Source organism: Salvelinus sp. IW2-2015, linkage group LG7 (genome assembly GCF_002910315.2).
Source record: "Salvelinus sp. IW2-2015 linkage group LG7, ASM291031v2, whole genome shotgun sequence".
NCBI classification, from domain to species: Eukaryota; Metazoa; Chordata; class Actinopteri; order Salmoniformes; family Salmonidae; genus Salvelinus; species Salvelinus sp. IW2-2015.
The window spans coordinates 23,852,951-23,872,886 of record NC_036847.1 but is presented as its reverse complement, the minus strand read 5'-3'; the positions used below and the strand labels follow the sequence as shown (position 1 = coordinate 23,872,886).

Sequence of the window (19,936 nt, the reverse complement as noted above, 5' to 3'; positions counted from 1 at the left end):
TGTTTTAGGAAATAATAGTTTATTTGCTTATTTACAAGAATGGTTTGGACTGTTACAGTTGATCAAAATAAGGAACTTTGGGTGGGAAGAGAGGGAACGATTGGGTAGATGGTTTCAGTTTCTGGGGAAGCTCAGAGCATTGGCTGGGTTTGACCTTGTGACCATCCTTTTCCAAGCTTCCTACAATCCAGAGCAGACTGAGGGGTGGGAAGAAAGGGCATACACAGTGGATCATCATGGAAATGTGGGTCACTTTCTGCCCTTGTGAGAAGAGGTGAGCGTAGTTGTGTAGCGATGGCCTGTCTGCAGGTCCAAGGGCGGTTCTTCAGCCTTGTCTACCCTGAGGACCCCCATGCTTGTGATGGCAGGATCCCAGCAGAGTCTCCAGAGCCATCTTTAATACCTGGAAATTATTGCTTCTCTCCCTTCGGCTGTCCTAAGAGGGGACGGAACACAGAAAGATACCTTCAATGCAGACACACAACATGCAAAGTAGACAAGAGACCTTGCTTCTCACATACTGTAGCATTGCGTGGGAAGAAATAGCCAACTGTAATTGACTTAGTCCAGCTCTCAATCATTTGGAGAGCAAGGACTGGATTGAGTTGACTTAAACCTAGAAAATGACAACTCGTATACATGAGGCTGTTTAAGACCATCATCCTCCTACCCTCAATCCTAGATTACTCTAATGCTTACCTCCTTGCTTTTTGTTATCATCTCCTTTCTGATCAGCTTTCTTCGGTAGCTCCTTAGGACTCTGAGGTTGCTGAGGAGATTCATTGGGGGGAAATAACTTAGACAAACTTGAATGTTTTAATCTACAATGAATGAGAAGTTCTTGTTCTTACCTTGGGAGCTGATTTCTTGTCAGATTTGTTGCCTACAAACAATGGAATGTTTTATTAGTCTTTAAAAATAACTCCCCATGATCCAGGAAAAGGGATGGTGCATTTTATTTTCCACCTTAATTGGATGGGCTCGTGGTAATGGCATTAAATACAGTTTAAATACATTAAACAGTTTCCCCTCAGCCTCCACTAATGTTCATATAGTAAATATATAGTCAACTAGAGGAGACTGGGCACAAATAACAAACTATTTTACCTTTATTTAACTAGGCAAGTCAGTTAAGAACAAATTCTTAGGGTGCACAACCCTATGGGCTTCCCAATCACAGCCAGATGTGATGCAGCCTGGATTTGAACCAGCACTAAGATACAGTGTCTTAGACCACTGTGCCACTAGGGAGCCCAACTAGATGGATAGTCCCAAATTCAGCTTTTAGCTAAATATAACTTTAAAAACACTGTATAGCATAGGCATAAATTCACTACATTACACACTACCTTGAGAAAAGCATTTATATATGAGAATATTTTTTATATATAAAAAATAGGCTATAATAAAATAAATATAGGCTAACCAAATCATAAAATGTTACTTTACAAATAATACCTTTTGTTCCTGGCATTTTGGCTGCGCTCCAAAGTCTGTGTCTTTTACAAAACTCAGTGCTTATGTGGCGTCCAACTCGCTCATTTATGGCTCCGGCTCCTGAATGGTCCCGTCACCAGGGCCCTTTCGGGAAAAAGTGCGGCGAACAAGCAAAGAGCCCCGTCAGCTGCGCGAGAGGGACACAGTCCTTCTGGCCTTTGCTGAGCACAGGCGAAACGTCTGAACGTGCGACCCAAACTCATAATCCCATCATTGTATGGACAATGCGCTGTAGATCTCATTGTTCTCAAGTTCAAGAACAAGAAAGAGTTTTCATCATAGACTATATATGTGTGTGTGTATACGGGCGTGCATGTGCGCGTGCGTGAATTGTGTAAAGTATGAGTTTGCATAATCTCTCTTGCCTATCTTGCAAGACGTTTTCAAAGCTGATGATTGCCTTGATATATTGTTTTATTTCCAAATGTGATTTCTAAAAGTTTCTAAATGTTGCAACTACATTCAAACCAGGCAGTTGATGTCCTCAACCATGTTTCGTTAAATTATTAATATGAGTGGACATTGGCTAGGCTGTTTCCAACTGGACCAACAGAGCGTCATTACATTGCAACATTTCATTGTCGTTGTTTATCATTATCAGGGACAGTGTATTTCTTTAGGAATASGCCATAGTTGCCATAGTTTCCTGGCTCATCAAAGACTGTAGAAACTCTGCGTACATCTTTGGTGTACGTACATATTATTTGATTTGTAAATCATATTGATTAGGTTTGCACATAAAGCTGCATCAAACATATGTCGGACAAGTCAGCGTAGCTGCGCACGTGGGCGGGATCAATAGTGTCACATGATTTGACAGTTCGACCATTGACATCGATGGCAAAAAGCTAAGGAAGGAAGGAAGGTGAGCTGTTGCTGACGTTTTCTTCGACGTCTTTATTTACACACGTAATGGAAAATGACGTGGTTTGAATTGCATTTAGAGAATTAAACAAAATCAGTTTAAGTAATATTTGAGGGCTGGGCGTCCAATTATCAGACATGGCTAGCAAGGTAGCGAGCTAACGCCGTTTGCTTTCTCACTGTCAAAGCTAGCAGGCTCCATCTCTGATGATGGCGTCTGTTGCTAGCTAGCTGACTATGACTTAGTAACTAGCTACCCTCTGAACACATTACACTGCCCAATGCAGGCTTTCTTTGCCACTGTCTTTGAGACATTAATCTCTTGATTAATGTCGATATAGCTGGCAGTGTTCTGTATCAGCCAATAACTCGACTGTCTGGACTCTGGAGGCTAAAATTATTAGCCATCGCGTAGCCTACTCGTCTACCATTAATAGTTATGTTGTTTATGTGTTTATAGATAGCTGACATCTGCCCTGGCCGTGGCTTCCCCTCTACCTTGACTGTTTGTGGAATGGCTGCAGTTTGGCAGCAGGTGTTGGCAGTGGACGCAAGGTAAGTCTCATTCAATAAACTGGTGGCATGGCATTGCCTGATGGCCTCACAGTATTGATACAAATACGTTTACTGATACACATCTTGCATTGATTGCTGTCTAGGGCTAGCCTGGATAAACCAGACTGACCGCTGCTGAAACAATGGTGAGTGCAGAAGTCAGTCTGGTTAAACCAGGCTAGCCAAGCACCTTGATTGTATTTTAACTGCTGTTTGTATTAGTGAAAAGTGATACTTGGATAATGAATGACTCCATGTTATATTGAGCCTATACAGCAGTCTGCCGTGCAGGCAAAAAAATCTAAGGAACTGTTTGTCTCTCTCACTTCCCCCGATCCCTTCCACAGGTACAATGCATACCGCACGCCTACGTTCCCACAGTTCCGCACGCAATACATCCGGCGGCGCAGCCAGCTACTCAGGGAAAACGCCAAGTGTGGCTTTGAGCCGGGGCTGCGCAGGCATTACCTGAGGCTGCGCAGCCAGCTGCTGGCCCTGCGCTACGGGCCCCTGTCTGAGCAGAGCAGCTTCAGGGCCAGCAGTGTGCGCAGCTCCCGCACCACACTGGACCGCATGGAGGTTAGACTCAGACTGAGAGCAAGGAGCAGAGGGAAAGAGAGAGACAGACAGACAAAGACAATAGGCTACTGTCAATACACATTAGGTCAGTTGAGATGGTTGGAGGGAGGCAGACAGATGGTGTAACTGACACTAATAAGGATGCGTAGTAGGCACACTAAACTGACCACTTTAGTTGGGAGGAATAGATCGATTTCAAAGAGAGGTGGTGAGTTCATATAGGCCTACTTTTGTCTCTGGCTAAGATCATTTGTTTTTTATATGGACTGCAAGTCCCTCACTTACACTCACTACTTATGGTTTTCTATCTCCCTATTTCTCCTCTCCTTCCCTCTTTCTTGACAGGATTTTGAGGAGGACCCCCGTGCTCAGGGGGCTCGTGGTCACCGTCGATCTGTGAGCAGAGGCTCCTACCAGCTACAGGCCCAGATGAACAGGGCAGTCTATGATGAGAGGTAACCCCAGCAACCCCTCACTCAACCCTACTGACCCCATTCATATTTTTGTCTCTGCTTTTGAAACACTGCATTGTTTTTTATCTTTATTAGCACAGAATTTCCTTGAGTGATGGTCCGATTTGTAATAAATTATTCTCCCTGATTGGAAATGTGGGTGTGGAGGACCCCAGGTGCCTTGGTTCCAACCTCTGTGGCAGAAGCTAGCCGTGCCATGGCTGGGGACACCACTCTGAGCGAGAACTATGCTTTTGCCGGCATGCACCACATATTCGACCAACATGTGGACTCTGCAGGTGAGTGGAAAGTACAGTATGTGATGGCAAGATCAGTGCAAGGAGTGAGTATTTCTGTGTCTTATTCTCATGTTTTGTTGGGTTCCCTCCTTTCTAGTTCCACGGCTGCAGTTTGCTAACGATGACAAGCACCTCCTAGCCTGCTGCTCATTGGACGGCACCCTGTCCATCATGATCCTGTCCCCGTCCCCGCCCAGTGTGAAGGTCGTTCTGAAGGGTCATGCAGGTCCCGTCACCGACTTTGCTTGGTCCCTTAGCAATGATGTCATCGTGTCGACATCAAAGGATGGAACACTGCGTATTTGGAACACGGAGGATGGGAGGTGTATCCGTGAGGTCAGAGACCCAGAAGCTAGCGAACTGCTTTGCTGCACCTTCCAGCCTATGAATAACAACCTCACAGTGGTGAGTCATAGTAGAAGCTCAGACAAAGTTACTAACTCATACCCACACAATATCCACACTAGCATATCACTTAGAATACATGGCCAAGGSCAATACATTGCTTTATTCTAAGTGGTATGCTACCTGTCCCTACAGTGACCAAACTCTCTTCCTTACGGCTTTCCTGACCTTTACCAATGCTTACCCTGACTTCTGTTCTGTCCTGCCCTGCAGGTAGGGAACAGTAAGCACCTCCTGCAGGTGGTGAACATCTCCACTGGGAAGAAGGTGAAGGGGGGTTCCAGTAAGCTGACGGGACGGGTACTCTCTATGTCCTTTGATGCCCCTGGGAGGATCCTGTGGGCCGGGGACGACAGGGGAAGCGTCTTCTCCTTCCTGTTTGACATGGCCACAGGTATACTGAGGAAAAACATGCCTACTTCTTATGAATATTTCATAATAATGAATTGTATTAAAGAAACCCAAAGTGCTAGGCCAGAAGTATGGGACAGACAAGTGTTGTGTGTGTGTGTGACAACTCTGAATTTCAACTCACAGGGAAGCTGACCAAAGCCAAGCGGCTTGTGGTGAGTGAGGGCAGCCCAATCTGCAGCATATCTGCCCGCTCCTGGATCAGCAGAGAAGCTCGAGACCCCTCCCTGCTGATCAACGCCTGTGTCAACAAACTGCTACTCTACAGGTTTGTCAGAGAGAGCCAGAGAGCTACTCCTGCTCCATTAGCTCCATAATGCTCAAAATGCTTATACATATACTGAACAAAAATATGTAAATGCCACATGCAACAATTTCAACGATTTTACTGAGTAACAGTTCATATAAGGAAATCAGTCAATTGAAATGATTTCATTAGGTCCCAATTTATGGATTTCACATGAATGGGCAGGGGCACAGCCATGGATGGGCCTGAGAGGGCATAGGCCCACCCACTTGGGAGCCAGGCCCACCCACTGGGGAGCAAGGCCCAGACAATCACAATGAGTTTTCTCCACAAAAGGGCTTTATTACAGACATAAATAATCCTCAGTTTCATCAGCAGTCCGGGTAGCTGATCAGACGATCCCGCAGGTGAAAAAGACGGATGTGGAGGTCCTGGGCAGGTGTGGTTACACGTGTTGTGAGGCTGGTTGGATGTACTGCAAAATTCTCTAAAACAAAGTTGGAGACGCTTATGGTATTGAAATTAACATTAAATTCTCTGGCAACAGCTCTGTTGGACATTACTGCGGTCAGCATGCCAATTGCATGCTCCCTCAACTTGAGACACCTGTGGCTTTGTGTTGTGACAAAACTGCACATTTTAGAGTGGCCTTTTATTGTCACCCAGCACAAGGTGCACTTGTGTAATGATCATGCTGTTTAATCAGCTTCTTGATATGCCACATCTGTCAGGTGGATGGATTATCTTGGCAGAAATGCTCACTAACAGGGATGTAAACACATTTCTGCAYAAAATTTGAGAGTAATAAGCTTTCTGTGCGTATGGAACATGTCTGGGATATTTGATTTCAGTTCATAAAACATGTGACCAACAATTTACATGTTGCGTTTATATTTTTGTTCAGTATAGCTTGATTAACTACTGTGTCGTGCCCTGGAATGTGTGTATGTTATATCATTCATGTACTGTGTGCTGTTGATTGAGCAAGGAAAGCATGATCCACTCTGCACATTGCATGCTGAGTTGAGATTGACTGGTTCTCTGTTCCTCTCATCTTTATAGAGTGGTGGATAATGAAGGCACTCTGCAGCTTAAGAGGAGCTTCCCCATCAAGCATGGCTCCCAGCCCCTTCACAGCATCTTCTGCCCTCTCATGTCCTTCAGACAGGGTGCCTGTGTTGGTATGAGCCCTACAGCCTTACTCTGACTTTCACTCTATCTGCTATAAATGGGATAAATAAAAGTGCACCACACTTAAGAACATTGATTGTGTACTGGTTGCCAGTACATCAACTCACTGAAGCATAGTGTAGTTACTGTATGTACCCATCTTCACTCAGTTATAGCAGGTCATAACAATCAGTTATAACCAATGTTCCCTCTAATGTTTTTTGGCATGAGTAAATTTCAGTGATTGGGAGTCCGATAGGGAGACGCACAATTGGCCCAGTGTTACTGCTGGACTGCTTTTTGTAGCGCTGAGTGGAAATAGGAAGAACATATAATTTTAGGGCTTATAAAAGTGTTGAATACAAACTTCAACATGAACTCACACACAAAAACAGCAGCTCTTTGCTGTATTTGTTGACCGTATCTCACTAATCATGGCTTTTTAACGTTTTGAAATCTCACAGTATCAACTTTGCTGTAGCTTTATTTTATGCCTGCTACATTACTGCAGACATGATAATCTGAAACATCCGATTGGCCAGCGGTAGGCCTATAGTGCACTTGATTTGCTCTCTGGGTCCGCCTGGAAGGCAGAGTTTGTACCTTCAGACACATGACATGGTTCAAAATGGCAAGTTTGCCTACCCTATGTGCAGTTTAGAGGGAACTTTGGTTATAACAGATTGGTTTTCACAAGTATTCTCTGTCTTGTCCTTCTTCCCTATTTTTCTCTTCCTTTTCCACCCCTTTTCTCCACTCTATCCCAGTGACTGGCAGTGAGGATGCCTGTGTCTACTTTTTCGATGTGGAGCGCAACACTAAGGCCATAGTCAACAAGCTGCAGGGTCACGGTGGCCCAGTGCTGGATGTCAGCTTCAACTGTGACGAGAGCTTACTGGCTTCTGCAGACTCCACTGGCATGGTCATCATCTGGAGGCGGGAGCAGAAGTGACCAACCACCAAAAGCTTCTTTCCATGCACTACAACAACAAAAAAGCAACTACCACTGACTTTGAACCATCCAATCACTAGAATGCTAAATACAAGGGGCAGGGAAGGGGTATCTGTGTTTTTAAGGCTGGGATTTAGTGGTTACTGTGAGTGCGGTCCCCGCGAATGCAGAAATATAGCCAACAAAGTGCGATCCAATTGAATCCCTGCCTAGGTTTTCAACGTAAAAGGGAGCACTGCTCCTCACTGAGGATCCTGAGAGGTTTGCATGTGTAAAGAGTAGGACCTGTAATAGCGCTAACTACTTATTGTAAAGCATTAATATAGCAAAATGGAATATACAGTAGTATTAAATGACAGCCTTGTTCCTCTAAAGTTGCCCATTTTCCTTCAATCATTCCCATGTTTATTGTTCTACTGTGATGTGCATGGCATTGTATCAATAACCCATCATATAAATCAGTACTGACATATTCGAATAACTACTGTGTGTATATATATAAAAAAAAAAATACTTGATGGGAACTCAAAGAACACATTGTTGTGCGTTTGTGAGAATTTGTGTGTTTATGGTGGTGTCATTTTAAAGTCATGGTTGCAAAGAACTATAATATATTTATAATATGCACATACTGAATAAAGTAGCCACTGTACATCTCACAGAGTTTAGTGTTAGTGTTACAATAGAGCTATCCAGCATGTAGTTGATAAAAAAGGAAATGAGTTACCTCTGGATCATTCAACCATTACAATGGGGGAAACAATAGGGTTTTGGGATGAATGGCGAAAATAAGGTGTGAGGTTAACACAGGTTGAGGAGCTCTTACACGTTTTGTTCTATTAGATATCAGTTAACGTGACCATTATGAAGCCTTTGTGCTTTTTCTGATTACATAAATGCTTCAAAATTCACAAAAAAATAAGCCTGTTTTTACCACAGACCTTATTTTCCGCGTTTATCCTAAAACCCTACAAAAACTAAATTTTCCTATAGGCTTTGTCCAAAGAACCATGGCAGAGTTAGTGCCTACAAAAAAGACGCCATTACTATTGCTCTGTCGCAAAGTGTAAATGTTTTGTTTTTCCACACGTGCGCTAGAAGTCTATTGGTCATTTGGGCTGCCTGTCATTCTATAATCGGATCCAACCATTGGCTAGCTAGACTTCCTGGGATTTTGGCGGTGGAGTAAACATGGCGGAAGATTTAAAAGGTAAGGTCACATTCTAGAGAAAACGTTGGATTTTGCATACTTTCCTTCGGTAACTATAGCGGTTCTATGACAATCACGTTTTTTTTAAATACCATATATCGCGGAGTTGATTAGCGAAGTGATGATGCACCACAGTTTATGAGATATTTGTCGAATTTAACCAGCTACTGTAGCTATTTCGCAATCAATGGTCGTAGCTATGCCATGCTGATTGTTTGATTTTCATTGATAAACAATAGTGACTATATCTACTATCACATTTTAAATAGTTAGCAACCTAGCTACTTAACGTTATGCACATACAGAATGTTGAACATGTTGATAACTAAATGGAGTTATGATAGTTGTTGATCGAAGCGACCACAGTTGTGTTCTTTGTGTAACATTAGTTAACGTTAACTGGCTTGTCACTCACTGCAGGGTGCCAAGTTGTATGTAAAGTGACAACGTACCAGTTGCAGACACTCTGTCGTCATGAAGGGATTGTGTGCTTGGAGCTGGGGGTCAACAGGAAACAAATGCACAACTTCGAAGTGGAGTACCTGTTTGACTACAAGAGGACACTTGTTCCTGGTAGGAAGACAGCCAATGCCACAGGAGTACCAAAGGTTAGAACAAGTTCTAGCTAAACTTTGGATTGATTTTGGGAGCTAGATATTCAATTGATCCAGCTTGCAGTGCTATACTCGGACGGACATCACAGGCAACATGAACTTGTTCTTTTCAGTTCTTAACTGATGTGGTGCTGTCACTGAAAGCATCCATCTGTACTTGAGAGAGAGAGAACTGCTCCCCTGCTCCAACCTCCAACCTGTATGTGTATGTGTGTCTTTCGGAGGGGTTGGGATAAAGCCGGAAGTCACATTTCTGTTGGCCTTGTGTACAATTGGATGTCTAAAGTGATCTTTGGCGAGATCTACCTTGTCACATGGGTGCCAGAGTTCAGTATGACTCCTTTCAACTGCTGTTTTTCTTCCTAGGAGCGAGAGTTCTACTTGGTTAAATGGAAGGGTTACCCAGATCACATGAACACCTGGGAGCCGAGGAAAAACCTGCGGTGTGTGGAGCTCCTACGTCAGTTCTGGGACGATGTCTTCCTGGAGCTGCAGAGACAGAAAAAGACTGTAGTCCCCAACCGGTTTGAAACAGAGCTGTCCTCTTACCTGGAGCAGAGGGCCAGGCATAGGCAGAGCCTGCAGAGGTGGGAGGCCCAGATCAACAGTGTCGGAGGCCTCACCAAACGCATCCTGGTCCGCAACCGTGTGGACCTGGAGGGCCCTCCGAATAACTTCACCTACATCAACAACTACAAGGTGTGCAAAGGCTTGTATATCACCAGTACTTTGTATCAATGACATGTTTCAACTGTAGTGATGTCGCCCTCTTTATCCCTGCGGTATTATGCATCAGCAATACAGTACAAATATAAAAATGTACGCTACCGGTCAAAAGTTTTAGAACACCTACTCATTCAAGGGTTTTAATTTATTTTTACTATTTTCTACATTGTAGAATACTATGTAGAATAACATAGAAAAACTATGCAATAACACATATGGAATCATGTAGTAACCAAAAAAGTGTTTATATTTGAGATTCTTTAAATAGCCCCCATTTGCCTTGATGACAGCTTTGCACACTCTTGGCATTCTCTCAACCAGCTTCATGAGGTAGTCACGTGGAATGGATTTCAATTAACAGGTGTGCTTTCTTAAAAGTTAATTTGTGGATTTTCTTTCCTTCTTAATGCTTTTGAGCCAATCAGTTGTGTTGTGACAAGGTAGGGGGTGTATACAGAAGATAGCCCTATTTGGTAAAAGACCAAGTCCATATTATGGCAAGAACAGCTCAAATAAGCAAAGAGAAACGACAGTCCATCATTACTTTAAGACATGAAGGTCAGTCAATCCGGAAAATGTCAAGAACTTTGAAAGTTTCTTCATGTGCAGTCGCARAAAMCATCAAGCACTGTGATGAAACTGGCTCTCATGAGGATCGCCACAGGAACAGAAGACCCAGAGTTACCTCTGCTGCAGAGGATAAGTTCATTAGTTACCAGCCTCAGAAATTGCAGCCCAAATAAATGCTTCACAGATTTCAAGTAACAGACACATCCAACATCAACTGTTCAGAGGAGACAGTGTGAATCAGGCCTTCATGGTCAAATTGCTGCAAAGAAACCACTACTAAAGGACACCAATAAGAAGAAGAGACTTGCTTGGGMCAACAAACATGAGCAATGGACATTAGACTGGTGGAAATGTTGTTCTTTGGTCTGGAGTCCAAATTTGAGATTTTTGGTTCCAACTGACGTGTCTTTGTGAGACGCGGTGTGGGTGAACGGATGATCTCCGCATGTGTAGTTCCCACCGTGAAGCATGGAGGTGTGATTGTGTGGGGGTGCTTTGCTGGTGACACTGTCTGTGATTTATTTAGAATTCAAGGCCCTCTAACCAGCATGGCTACCACAGCATTCTGCAGCGATATGCAATCCCATCTGGTTTGCACTTAGTCCCACTATCATTTGTTTTTCAACAGGACAATGACCCAACACACCTCCAGGCTGTGTAAGGGCTATTTGACCAAGAAGGAAAGTGATGGCGTGCTGTATCAGATGACCCGACCTCCACAATCCCCCGTCCTGAACCTAATTGAGATGGTTTGAGATTAGTTGGACCGCGGAGTGAAGGAAAATCAGCCAACAAGTGCTCAGCATATGTGGGAACTCCTTCAAGACTGTTGGAAATGCATTCCAGGTGAAGCTTTTTGAGAGAATGCCAAGAGTGTGCAAAGCTGTCATCAAGGCGAAGAATCTAAAATATATTTAGATTTTTACACTTTTTGGTTACTACATGATTCCATATGTGTTATTTCATAGTTTAAATGTCTTCACTATTATTCTATAATGTAGAAAATAGTTTTAAATAAAAACCCTTGAATGAGTAGGTGTTGTAAAACTTTTGCCCGATAGTGTATATAGAAATCAAAGCTTTTCTCCTAGGTGGGTGAGGGCATTTCGATGACGACAATGGCAGTGGGGTGCGAGTGCACCAACTGTTTGGAGAACCCTGTGGGTGGTTGCTGCCCAGGAGTATTGGGACATGGCTTTGCCTACAACGAGTGTGGGCAGGTGAAGGTTAAGCCTGGGGAGCCCATCTATGAGTGCAACAATATGTGTCACTGTGGACCAGACTGCCCCAACAGAGTGGTACAGAGAGGGATCCAGCATACCCTCTGCATCTTCAAAACAGACAACGGGCGGGGGTGGGGAGTACGGACCTCTGAGCGTGTCAGAAGGCATTCCTTCGTCATGGAGTATGTTGGAGAGGTAAAAAATAACTTTGATTATAGAGACCACATATTTGGTGCTCGGTTTCTATTATCACCAGCAGCTGTAACATTTGACAAGCGAACATCAACATACTAACTCGTGCATTTCCTCTCATGCAGGACTTGGTGTTTCCTGGCTGTGTTATAGTGTATGGTGGTTCTCTCTTGTGATTGGCTGTGCTGTGTTCCATCCAGATCATCACTACAGAGGAGGCAGAGAGGCGGGGTCAGGTCTATGACAGACAGGGAGCAACGTACCTGTTTGACCTGGACTATGTGGAGGATGAGTACACCATTGATGCTGCTCACTATGGAAATGTATCCCACTTTGTCAACCACAGTGTGAGTAGTTCAAGTTCCATTTATTGCCGTTTGTAGGCACAAGTACATAGGCTACATTGGAATTTCTCTGTGATAAGGCAATGTTTGAGTGTCCTAAAATAAAATAAAAAATGGGCTTCACCTTTCCTACCTCTATCCCACAGTGCAACCCTAACCTGCAGGTGTATAACGTATTCATAGACAACCTGGATGAGCGACTGCCACGCCTGGCTTTCTTCTCAAACCGTGGGATCAGCGCTGGGGAGGAGCTCACCTTCGACTACAATATGCAGAGTAGGTTTCATCTGATATATCTCCACAGATCCTAAGATCACTGAAATTAATGATATGGAAATACAGTAAAGAACTGCATTTTCGAGAGGTTACAAAATGGAGTAGGAATTCATATGCCTGATATAGAGCAGATGGAAAGGACAGGGTAAGACTAAGGACCACCCATTTAGGTCATAGAGCAACCTGTTTCAAGATAACACAATCTATCGTTTGGTCTGTTTTCCGTTCTCTTTCTAGTTGATCCAATAGATGTGGAGAGTACAAAGATGGACTCCAATTTCAGCATGACTAGATCACCAAAAAAGGCTTCTCTCGTGACTGGATCACCCAAGAAGGTTCACATGACTGGATCACCCAAAAAGGATCCTCTCATGATTGGATCACCCAAAAAGGATCCTCTCATGATTGGATCACCCAAAAAGGATCCTCTCATGATTGGATCACCCAAAAAGGATCCTCTCATGGCTGGATCACCAAAAAAGCGAGCGCGCATGGAGTGCAAGTGTGGGACAGACAATTGCAGGGGGTACTTGTTTTAGGGGTACTTGTTTTAGGGTTGCAGCAAGGACAAATTCATACATTTTACTTTTCCAGGATTGTCATCATGACAATTCAACTTTATTTCTGTCATTTTAAATGTATACTATGGTGTCTGTGAATATTTTGCCCTATATGATCATAAACTATTCATTAGTGTTTGGGGCATCATGTTTTTTTATTTGTTTCTTACATGTTTTTTAGTTTTTTTAGTTATTTGGTTTTAGTATACGACACTCAAATCCAATTTTTTTGCTATCCGATCTCATTGAATGTACACTACCGTTCAAAAGTTTGTGGTCACTTAGAAATGTTCTTGTTTTTTAAATAAAATCACTTTTTTGTCCATTAAATAACATCAAATTGATCAGAAATACAGTGTAGACATTGTTAATGCTGTAAATGACTATTGTAGCTGGAAACGGCAGATTAAAAAAAATCTACAGAGGCCCATTATCAGCAACCATCACTCCTGTGTTCCAATGACACGTTGTGTTCGCTAATCCAAGTTTATCATTTTAAAAGGCTAATTGATCATTAGAAAACCCTTTTGCAATTATGTTAGCACAGCTGAAAACGGTTGGGCTGAATAAAGAAGCCATAAAACTGGCCTTTAGACTAGTTTTATTGGACAAAATGTGCAATTCTTTCAAAAACAAGGACATTTCTAAGTGACTCCAAACTTTTGAACGGTAGTGTGTATATAGCAATGCATACATGCTGAATAACTACTCTTCCTTTTCATGTAATCATGTGTTGTACAACACTGGCATATGTGAAAGTTAAAAAGGTGTGTTCTACGGCTTCTTAGGAACAGGAGCCATTGATAGAGTTTGGAAAGTGCTTTGTTGTGCCTGGGTTGCAATAGGCTGGCAAGGCATCAATTACACGCTGTAGGCCYGTCACTCACTGTATGAGGCCTCAGTCATTGGTGGATGGAGCTACTGCCCCTCATTGAGGTTGCAATATGTTACAACGGCCTTATTCCAATTCTCTACCCTTCTCCGGAAGTGTACACTAGTACGCTCCCCCTCATGGTGTCAGTAATATGGAGAAAACTCCCTCCAGCCATGCTTAGATCAATCCAATGTTTTTAAATGCAAGAGGGGGAGTGAATGAGTGCACACTTCTGGATAAGTGTAGAGAATCAGAATACAGCCATAGACTGATGGAATTGTCAGAACTCTTCCCAGTGTGAGTTCCAGTCATGTAATTTGACCAGACATTCCATAAACGATGTCATTCAGTTGCCAAAGCTACACTGTATATTGAGCATGCTACTCATCTTGGTCCAGATCTTTCTGTAAATAAAATTCCTTTTTATTTTTAAGAGTAAAACTAGCTAAATTAATATTTTATTATACCCACTGAATGTTGATCTCAAGTTGTTTTTCTTTCTTTGATTGCTAAGGATATGGGTCCTATTGAAACTTGAAGTCAGCACTCAGAAGCCAGATCAAAATGCATCAAAAGTAGACTTTATTGGTGAGTGGAAAAACAACTGCCACTTCAAATGCTGTACAAGAGAATATATTACAAAAGAATGCCAGGCCCCCAATCTTCAACCCCAGTTCACTTCTCAGTTTGTTTTTTCATGTCCAAACATGATTTTTAAACTTCAATCTGGGAACCATGAAAAATGACACTGTTGATGTTGGAATGTTATTTTGTTCTCTGCATTTAGAAATGCGGTCTCCTTGAACAAGGGAATGTTCAGACATTTAATAAGGATCCGCCCCTTTCCCCCCCCCCCCCACAATTTTTGCCTAAAATGACATACCCAAATCTAACTGCCTGTAGCTCAGGAACTGAAGCAAGGATATGCATATTCTTGATATTTTTTGAAAGGAAACACTTTGAAGTTTGTGGAAATGTGAAATTAATGTAGGAGACTATAACACATTAGATCGGGTAAAAGATAATACAAAGAAAAAAACATGCTTTTTTTGTATTTTGTTTGTACCATTTTTTTTAAATGCGAGAGACAGGCCTTAATGTATTATTCCAGCCCATCTGCAATTTAGATTTTGGCCACTAGACGGCAGCAGTGTATGTGCAAAGTTTTAGACTGATCCAATGAACCATTGCATTTATTTTTGACATTTTGTATCGAGACTGCCCAAATGTGCCTAATTGGTTTATTAATACATTTTCAAGTTCATAACTGTGCACTCTCCTCAAACAATAGCATGGTATTCTTTCACTGTAATAGCTACTGTAAATTGGACAGTGCAGTTAGATTAACAAGAATTCAAACTTTCTGCCAATATCAGATATGTCTATGTCCTGGGAAATAATCTTGTTACTTACAACCTTATGCTAATTGCATTAGCCTACATTAGCTCAACCGTCCCACGGGGGACCCGCCGATCCTGTAGAGGTTTAAAGAAATAATTAACACTGAATTTCAAACATTCCCAAATGGTAAAATAAACTACAAAATCATATGGATCTTGTTACAATGCACATGAGATTCTTTCCAGTCTAGACTGCAGTTGATCATAACCTACACTGAGTGTACAAAACATTATATCATGGAAAGAGCAGGTTTTCCTAGACTGACCAGGTGAATCCAGGTGAAAGCTATGATCCCTTATTCATATCACTTGTTAAATCCTCTTCAATTAATGTAGATGAAGTGGAGGAGACAGGTTAAAGAAGGATTTTGAAGCCTTGAGACAATTGAGACCTCAATTGTGTATGTGTGCCATTCAGAGAGGARGAAAAAGAATGAAGTGCATTTGAACGGGGTATGGTAGTAAGTGCCAGGCGCACCAGTTTGTGTGTGTCAAGAACTGCAACGCTGCTGTTTTTTTAATGGTCAACAGATTCCCGTGTGTATCAAGAATGGTCCACCACCCAAAGGACATCCAGCCAACTTGACACAACTGTGGAAAGCATTGGCCAGCATACCGGTGGAACACTTTCGACACCTTGCAGTCCATGCCCTGACAAATTGAAGCTGTTCTGAGGGTAATATGGGGGAGTGCAACTCAATTTTAGGAAAGAGTTCCTAATGTTTTGTACACAGTATATCCTGCTATTTATGGTGCCGTTGCAATCCCCTCTATTGAACTAAAGAAAATCAGTTTTAACATGTTAATGAGATAATCTACTGAGAATGTTCATTACTAAGTATTACTACAAACCTGCTTCTCATACTGCACGTGTCCACACACACATCATCTGCACATTACATATGAAACAAAGTCATAATACATTTGCAAAAATAGTAGCGTCTGATAAACATTCTCTTTACAAAAAAAGGGCAGATGGCATTTCTGTATGATATAAACAAAACACCCCAATCCCACCCCATCACATGATATAGTAGTGCATCATGTGATGGTGAACACAAACAGCTCATGGCGGTGCAGCTGTTGGTGTTGTCTAGTCCTGCTGTAGGTGGGCAGGTGGGCCCTCAGCACTTTCCTCAAGTCCTCATTGAGCAGGAGGCAGAAGATAGGGTTGACTCCTGCTTGGGCGAAGCTCATCCACACTGTGATGGAGAGGTACCTGTGAGGGATGGAGCAGGACTTGACAAACACCCTCCAGAAACAGGCCACTATGTAAGGAGCCCAGAGTACCAGGAAGAGCAGGGTGATGATGTAGAACATCCTGCCTAGCCTCCTCTCAGATCTGACCTCCTCCATGCCAAGCAGGCGCCGGTGCTGCTGGTTGTGCAAAGTCTGCCTGATGCCCAGCAGGGTGGGGGGCATTGGGCCTCGGCCAAAGCCTGCGATCCAGTTGGCTGCTGCCTGACCCGTGGCACCCGGGCCGTGGAAGGTCCAGTTCTGGCTGATGGCCGGCATTAGCTGGACAGGCTTCATCTTGCGGTGCTTGTATTCAAACAGCAGGAGTTTGGTGTAGAAACCGTGAGTGGCCAGGACCACGACGGCCAGCATGAGCATGAAGCCCAGAGTGTCATTGGTCTTAAGGTAGCGATGCTCGAAAATGCACTGGTCCTCGTCTTGAATGAACTTGTACGTCCCCACGTCAAAGACAGGCGGAGACGCCATGGCAATGGCCAAAGTCCAGACCATGCAGATGATGGCAGCGCAAGTCCAGACAGTCATGCGTTTGGTGTAGAAGCGGTGGTGGGCGATGGCCAGGTAGCGGGTCACAGCCACACAGAACAGCATGAAGGCAGCGTGAAAACAGAAGAGCACAGCTAGGAAGGCCACCAGCTTGCAGCTGAAGGTGCTGTAGGTCCATGCCGAGCTGTTGTGGACAGACACCAGGACGAAGGGGAAGCAGGCAGCAGAACGGATGACATCAGCTAGGCAAAGGTCCAGCAGGAAGAAATAGGGGGCCTTGTGAAGGGCCCGTTCTCGGAGGACCAGCAGAGACACCAGCAGGTTGCCTGCTAGGCTGACACAGAGGATCAGGCCCAGGAACACCAACTTGACATAGGTGGACACGGCCGCAGCTGAGATTCCTTCACTGCTGCTGCTGGTGCTGCTAATGCTACTGGCCCTCTGTGAGGCCAACACTGCCAGCAGGCTCCCTGGGCCATCAATGCCAAAGATCTGGGTCTGGTTAGACATGCCTTCAACTCTATGATTCTAGGGGTAGGGGTACTAGGGTGATTCTACCCCCTCTCTCTCTCTCTCTCTCTCTCGGACCGACGCCACTCTTCCGCCTTTGGCACGGCAGCCCTCCTATCGTCCGTCCTGGGGTTTTCTCCCTTTGTCCCGCCTCTTACAGGGATATGTGAGGATCCATTCTACATAACAGGCTCATTTGACTCCATTACATTTAGCACCTGTGAACAAAGAAACAGAAGACAGTGCATTGACACTAACTCCAGGAGGACATAGCTAACATATTTATACATTTACCAGAGAGCAATCATCTGTAAAACAGGCAGCCTTGGCTCATACCTTTGTCAGACCGATTCGGATCCAAAAAAACAACAAAGATAACTAAAACATGGCTTCCAGAAACGTGTGTTGGGCAACAGTGAGGATATCTCCACCTTCCTGTCTTTCTATTGCTGGGATCAAATCAATAGTTCTCCAGCATGCCAGCTCCTTGGCTCTCTCAATAATTACCTTGCCCGTTGCTAAGATACAACAGCTCACATACTTTGTTCAGGATTGTAGGTGTTTGAGTGCATGCATGGGGGTGTATAGGGGATGGAGCAGAGAACAATCAATCAGGTACAATAAGACAGACAGCAATAGAGCAACTAATTCACATTCTAAATGTGAAAATAGTGTTTGTGCCAAAAAAGGGTACTCAAAATTGGTAGTCTGTGATTAAAAAGACACTGTAAAATGGAAATAAAGTTACCATTTGGGCCTACAGCTGAACAAAGGAGTTGGGAAGCAGATGTGGGTCTATGAGTAGATCTGAGAGTGATTGATTAACCTGTTGACTTCATAGAATATTAACGATTCCCTAATATTTGAATACATAGGCCATGAACAATGTATTCCTAAACGTAATAACAATATAGCAAGAAAATGTTTACATTGCATGCAGGGCATTGAAGAGGAAACGAGATTATTTTCTGCACATTAGAATACCATAACCCAAACATGTTGTAACTTAATTGTAGAAGCCGCAGGTACAATAAAGAAATCTAACTAACTGACCTTCGGGAATTCATTGTTGTGCCCAGCACTCAAACATTTAGCACCATGGACAGCGCCACACCAGCGCGAACTAAAACAAAGGATTGATTGCAGATTTATCAGCACCACTGCCACTGAACAGCGCCGCGCCCAGGCAACTCATATAACGATAAGGACGCACCTGTTGTTGGAGCTGGGTCTGCAGGGAGGCCTAAATAAAAGGAAGATTATTGCAATACTGCTTTCATCCCAAATAAGAATGTGGATTTATGCAATCTTAATCATAGGCCTTGCTACTAATGACTAGCTTTGATAAGAAACATATTTCTGCATGAACTCAAATCACTTTATCAATGCGTTTACTTTTTATATGTTTTAAGTAATGCCCTGTGAGCATCCAGCATGGGAAAGAGATATATACAGGTGGATCATCATGTTCCATTTGGTAATTTGATTCATATACAGAAATAACTTACCTTCGATTTCTGGGATTTGTAAAGATGCGGGAAACCTCAGTCAGAGAGGCGGCACTGACACAGATATTAACACATTCTTCAGTCAATATTGAAACCACCACACTCAAGATAGGCTATGTCTGTCCTCTGAGCGATGATACAATTCGGCCACAGGTAGCCTAATATTCACTGAGCCGCTTAAACATAAGTTTCACACAGACAAAGGTGTGTCCAATTTTCGTGTCCATCATTTCATGTACTTTGCACGATCCTCGGATGTATTGTCACGTCGGAGGTAAATRTAGAGTCTAAAGACAATTTAGGAGAGGTTACAGCACGTAGGCGGCTAGCTTCTATGTAGCCTGCAATACAATCTATCTTCCTCTATATCGTCAGATCTAAGATTTTCATAGCGGTGAAATATCGAGTTTCCCTTGACGAACGTCTTGACGCTCCTTGTTTATGCATTTCCATCCATCCGTCTTCAAAATAACCTCGATGAATSTCTATTTTCATTATTTAGAAGTGAACGCTGTGCATTTATTAACCCCGTCATTTGTAGCCAGTCTGTTTTTGTTGTCAGGTGAAGGTCCACATTGCATTTGTCTGCCTAATTCTAGCGGACCGCATTTGATTTGGCATATAGAAAATGATAATTATTGGAATTCCTATCGCATTACGGTCAAACAAAAAAATGTAGAGTATTTAAATTAATGTATTTAAAGTAATCCCAATTAATTAAATGGCTGCTTGTGTGGATGCTGCTCGCCTATTCGCGG

General features: G+C 43.2%; 3 protein-coding genes and 1 long non-coding RNA gene across 11 annotated transcripts; 2 read left to right on the top strand and 2 right to left on the bottom strand.

Moving 5' to 3' along the window:
• On the bottom strand, window positions 1–1,561 carry LOC111966643 (uncharacterized). The gene is made up of 4 exons (XR_002877669.2): window positions 1,459–1,561; window positions 852–883; window positions 700–769; window positions 1–436 (listed from the first exon to the last, which is right to left on the bottom strand). It is a non-coding gene; the product is annotated as an uncharacterized lncRNA (long non-coding RNA).
• A 715-nt stretch (window positions 1,562–2,276) lies between these two features.
• wdr13 (WD repeat domain 13) lies at window positions 2,277–7,808 on the top strand. Of its 3 annotated transcripts, none has more exons than XM_023991482.2 (10): window positions 2,277–2,362; window positions 2,822–2,916; window positions 3,264–3,495; window positions 3,841–3,950; window positions 4,116–4,246; window positions 4,344–4,651; window positions 4,865–5,045; window positions 5,189–5,330; window positions 6,372–6,490; window positions 7,247–7,808. In XM_023991482.2, the coding sequence occupies exons 2-10, from the start codon at window positions 2,876–2,878 to the stop codon at window positions 7,429–7,431; spliced, it is 1,449 nt and encodes a 482-aa protein (XP_023847250.1). In that variant the 5' UTR covers window positions 2,277–2,362; window positions 2,822–2,875; the 3' UTR covers window positions 7,432–7,808. The 3 variants fall into 3 exon arrangements, with proteins under 3 accessions (XP_023847250.1, XP_023847247.1, XP_023847251.1); XM_023991479.2 differs by lacking the exon at window positions 2,277–2,362 and adding an exon at window positions 2,370–2,511; XM_023991483.2 differs by lacking the exons at window positions 2,277–2,362; window positions 2,822–2,916; window positions 3,264–3,495 and adding an exon at window positions 3,026–3,062.
• A 766-nt stretch (window positions 7,809–8,574) lies between these two features.
• LOC111966640 (histone-lysine N-methyltransferase SUV39H1) lies at window positions 8,575–15,589 on the top strand. 5 transcript variants are annotated; one of them, XM_023991478.2, is made up of 7 exons: window positions 8,575–8,641; window positions 9,062–9,249; window positions 9,622–9,954; window positions 11,643–11,969; window positions 12,167–12,313; window positions 12,457–12,586; window positions 14,535–15,589. In XM_023991478.2, exons 1-7 carry the CDS (start codon window positions 8,623–8,625, stop codon window positions 14,549–14,551), a joined length of 1,161 nt encoding a protein of 386 aa, XP_023847246.1. In that variant the 5' UTR covers window positions 8,575–8,622; the 3' UTR covers window positions 14,552–15,589. The 5 variants fall into 5 exon arrangements, with proteins under 5 accessions (XP_023847246.1, XP_023847243.1, XP_023847242.1 ...); XM_023991475.2 differs by lacking the exon at window positions 14,535–15,589 and adding an exon at window positions 12,824–14,495 and having other exon boundaries at window positions 9,062–9,214; XM_023991474.2 differs by lacking the exon at window positions 14,535–15,589 and adding an exon at window positions 12,824–14,495.
• On the bottom strand, window positions 15,319–19,936 carry LOC111966639 (probable G-protein coupled receptor 173). 2 transcript variants are annotated; one of them, XM_023991472.2, is made up of 2 exons: window positions 19,179–19,936; window positions 15,319–18,913 (listed from the first exon to the last, which is right to left on the bottom strand). In XM_023991472.2, the coding sequence occupies exon 2, from the start codon at window positions 17,668–17,670 to the stop codon at window positions 16,462–16,464; it is 1,209 nt and encodes a 402-aa protein (XP_023847240.1). In that variant the 5' UTR covers window positions 17,671–18,913; window positions 19,179–19,936; the 3' UTR covers window positions 15,319–16,461. The 2 variants fall into 2 exon arrangements, with proteins under 2 accessions (XP_023847240.1, XP_023847241.1); XM_023991473.2 differs by having other exon boundaries at window positions 15,319–17,888.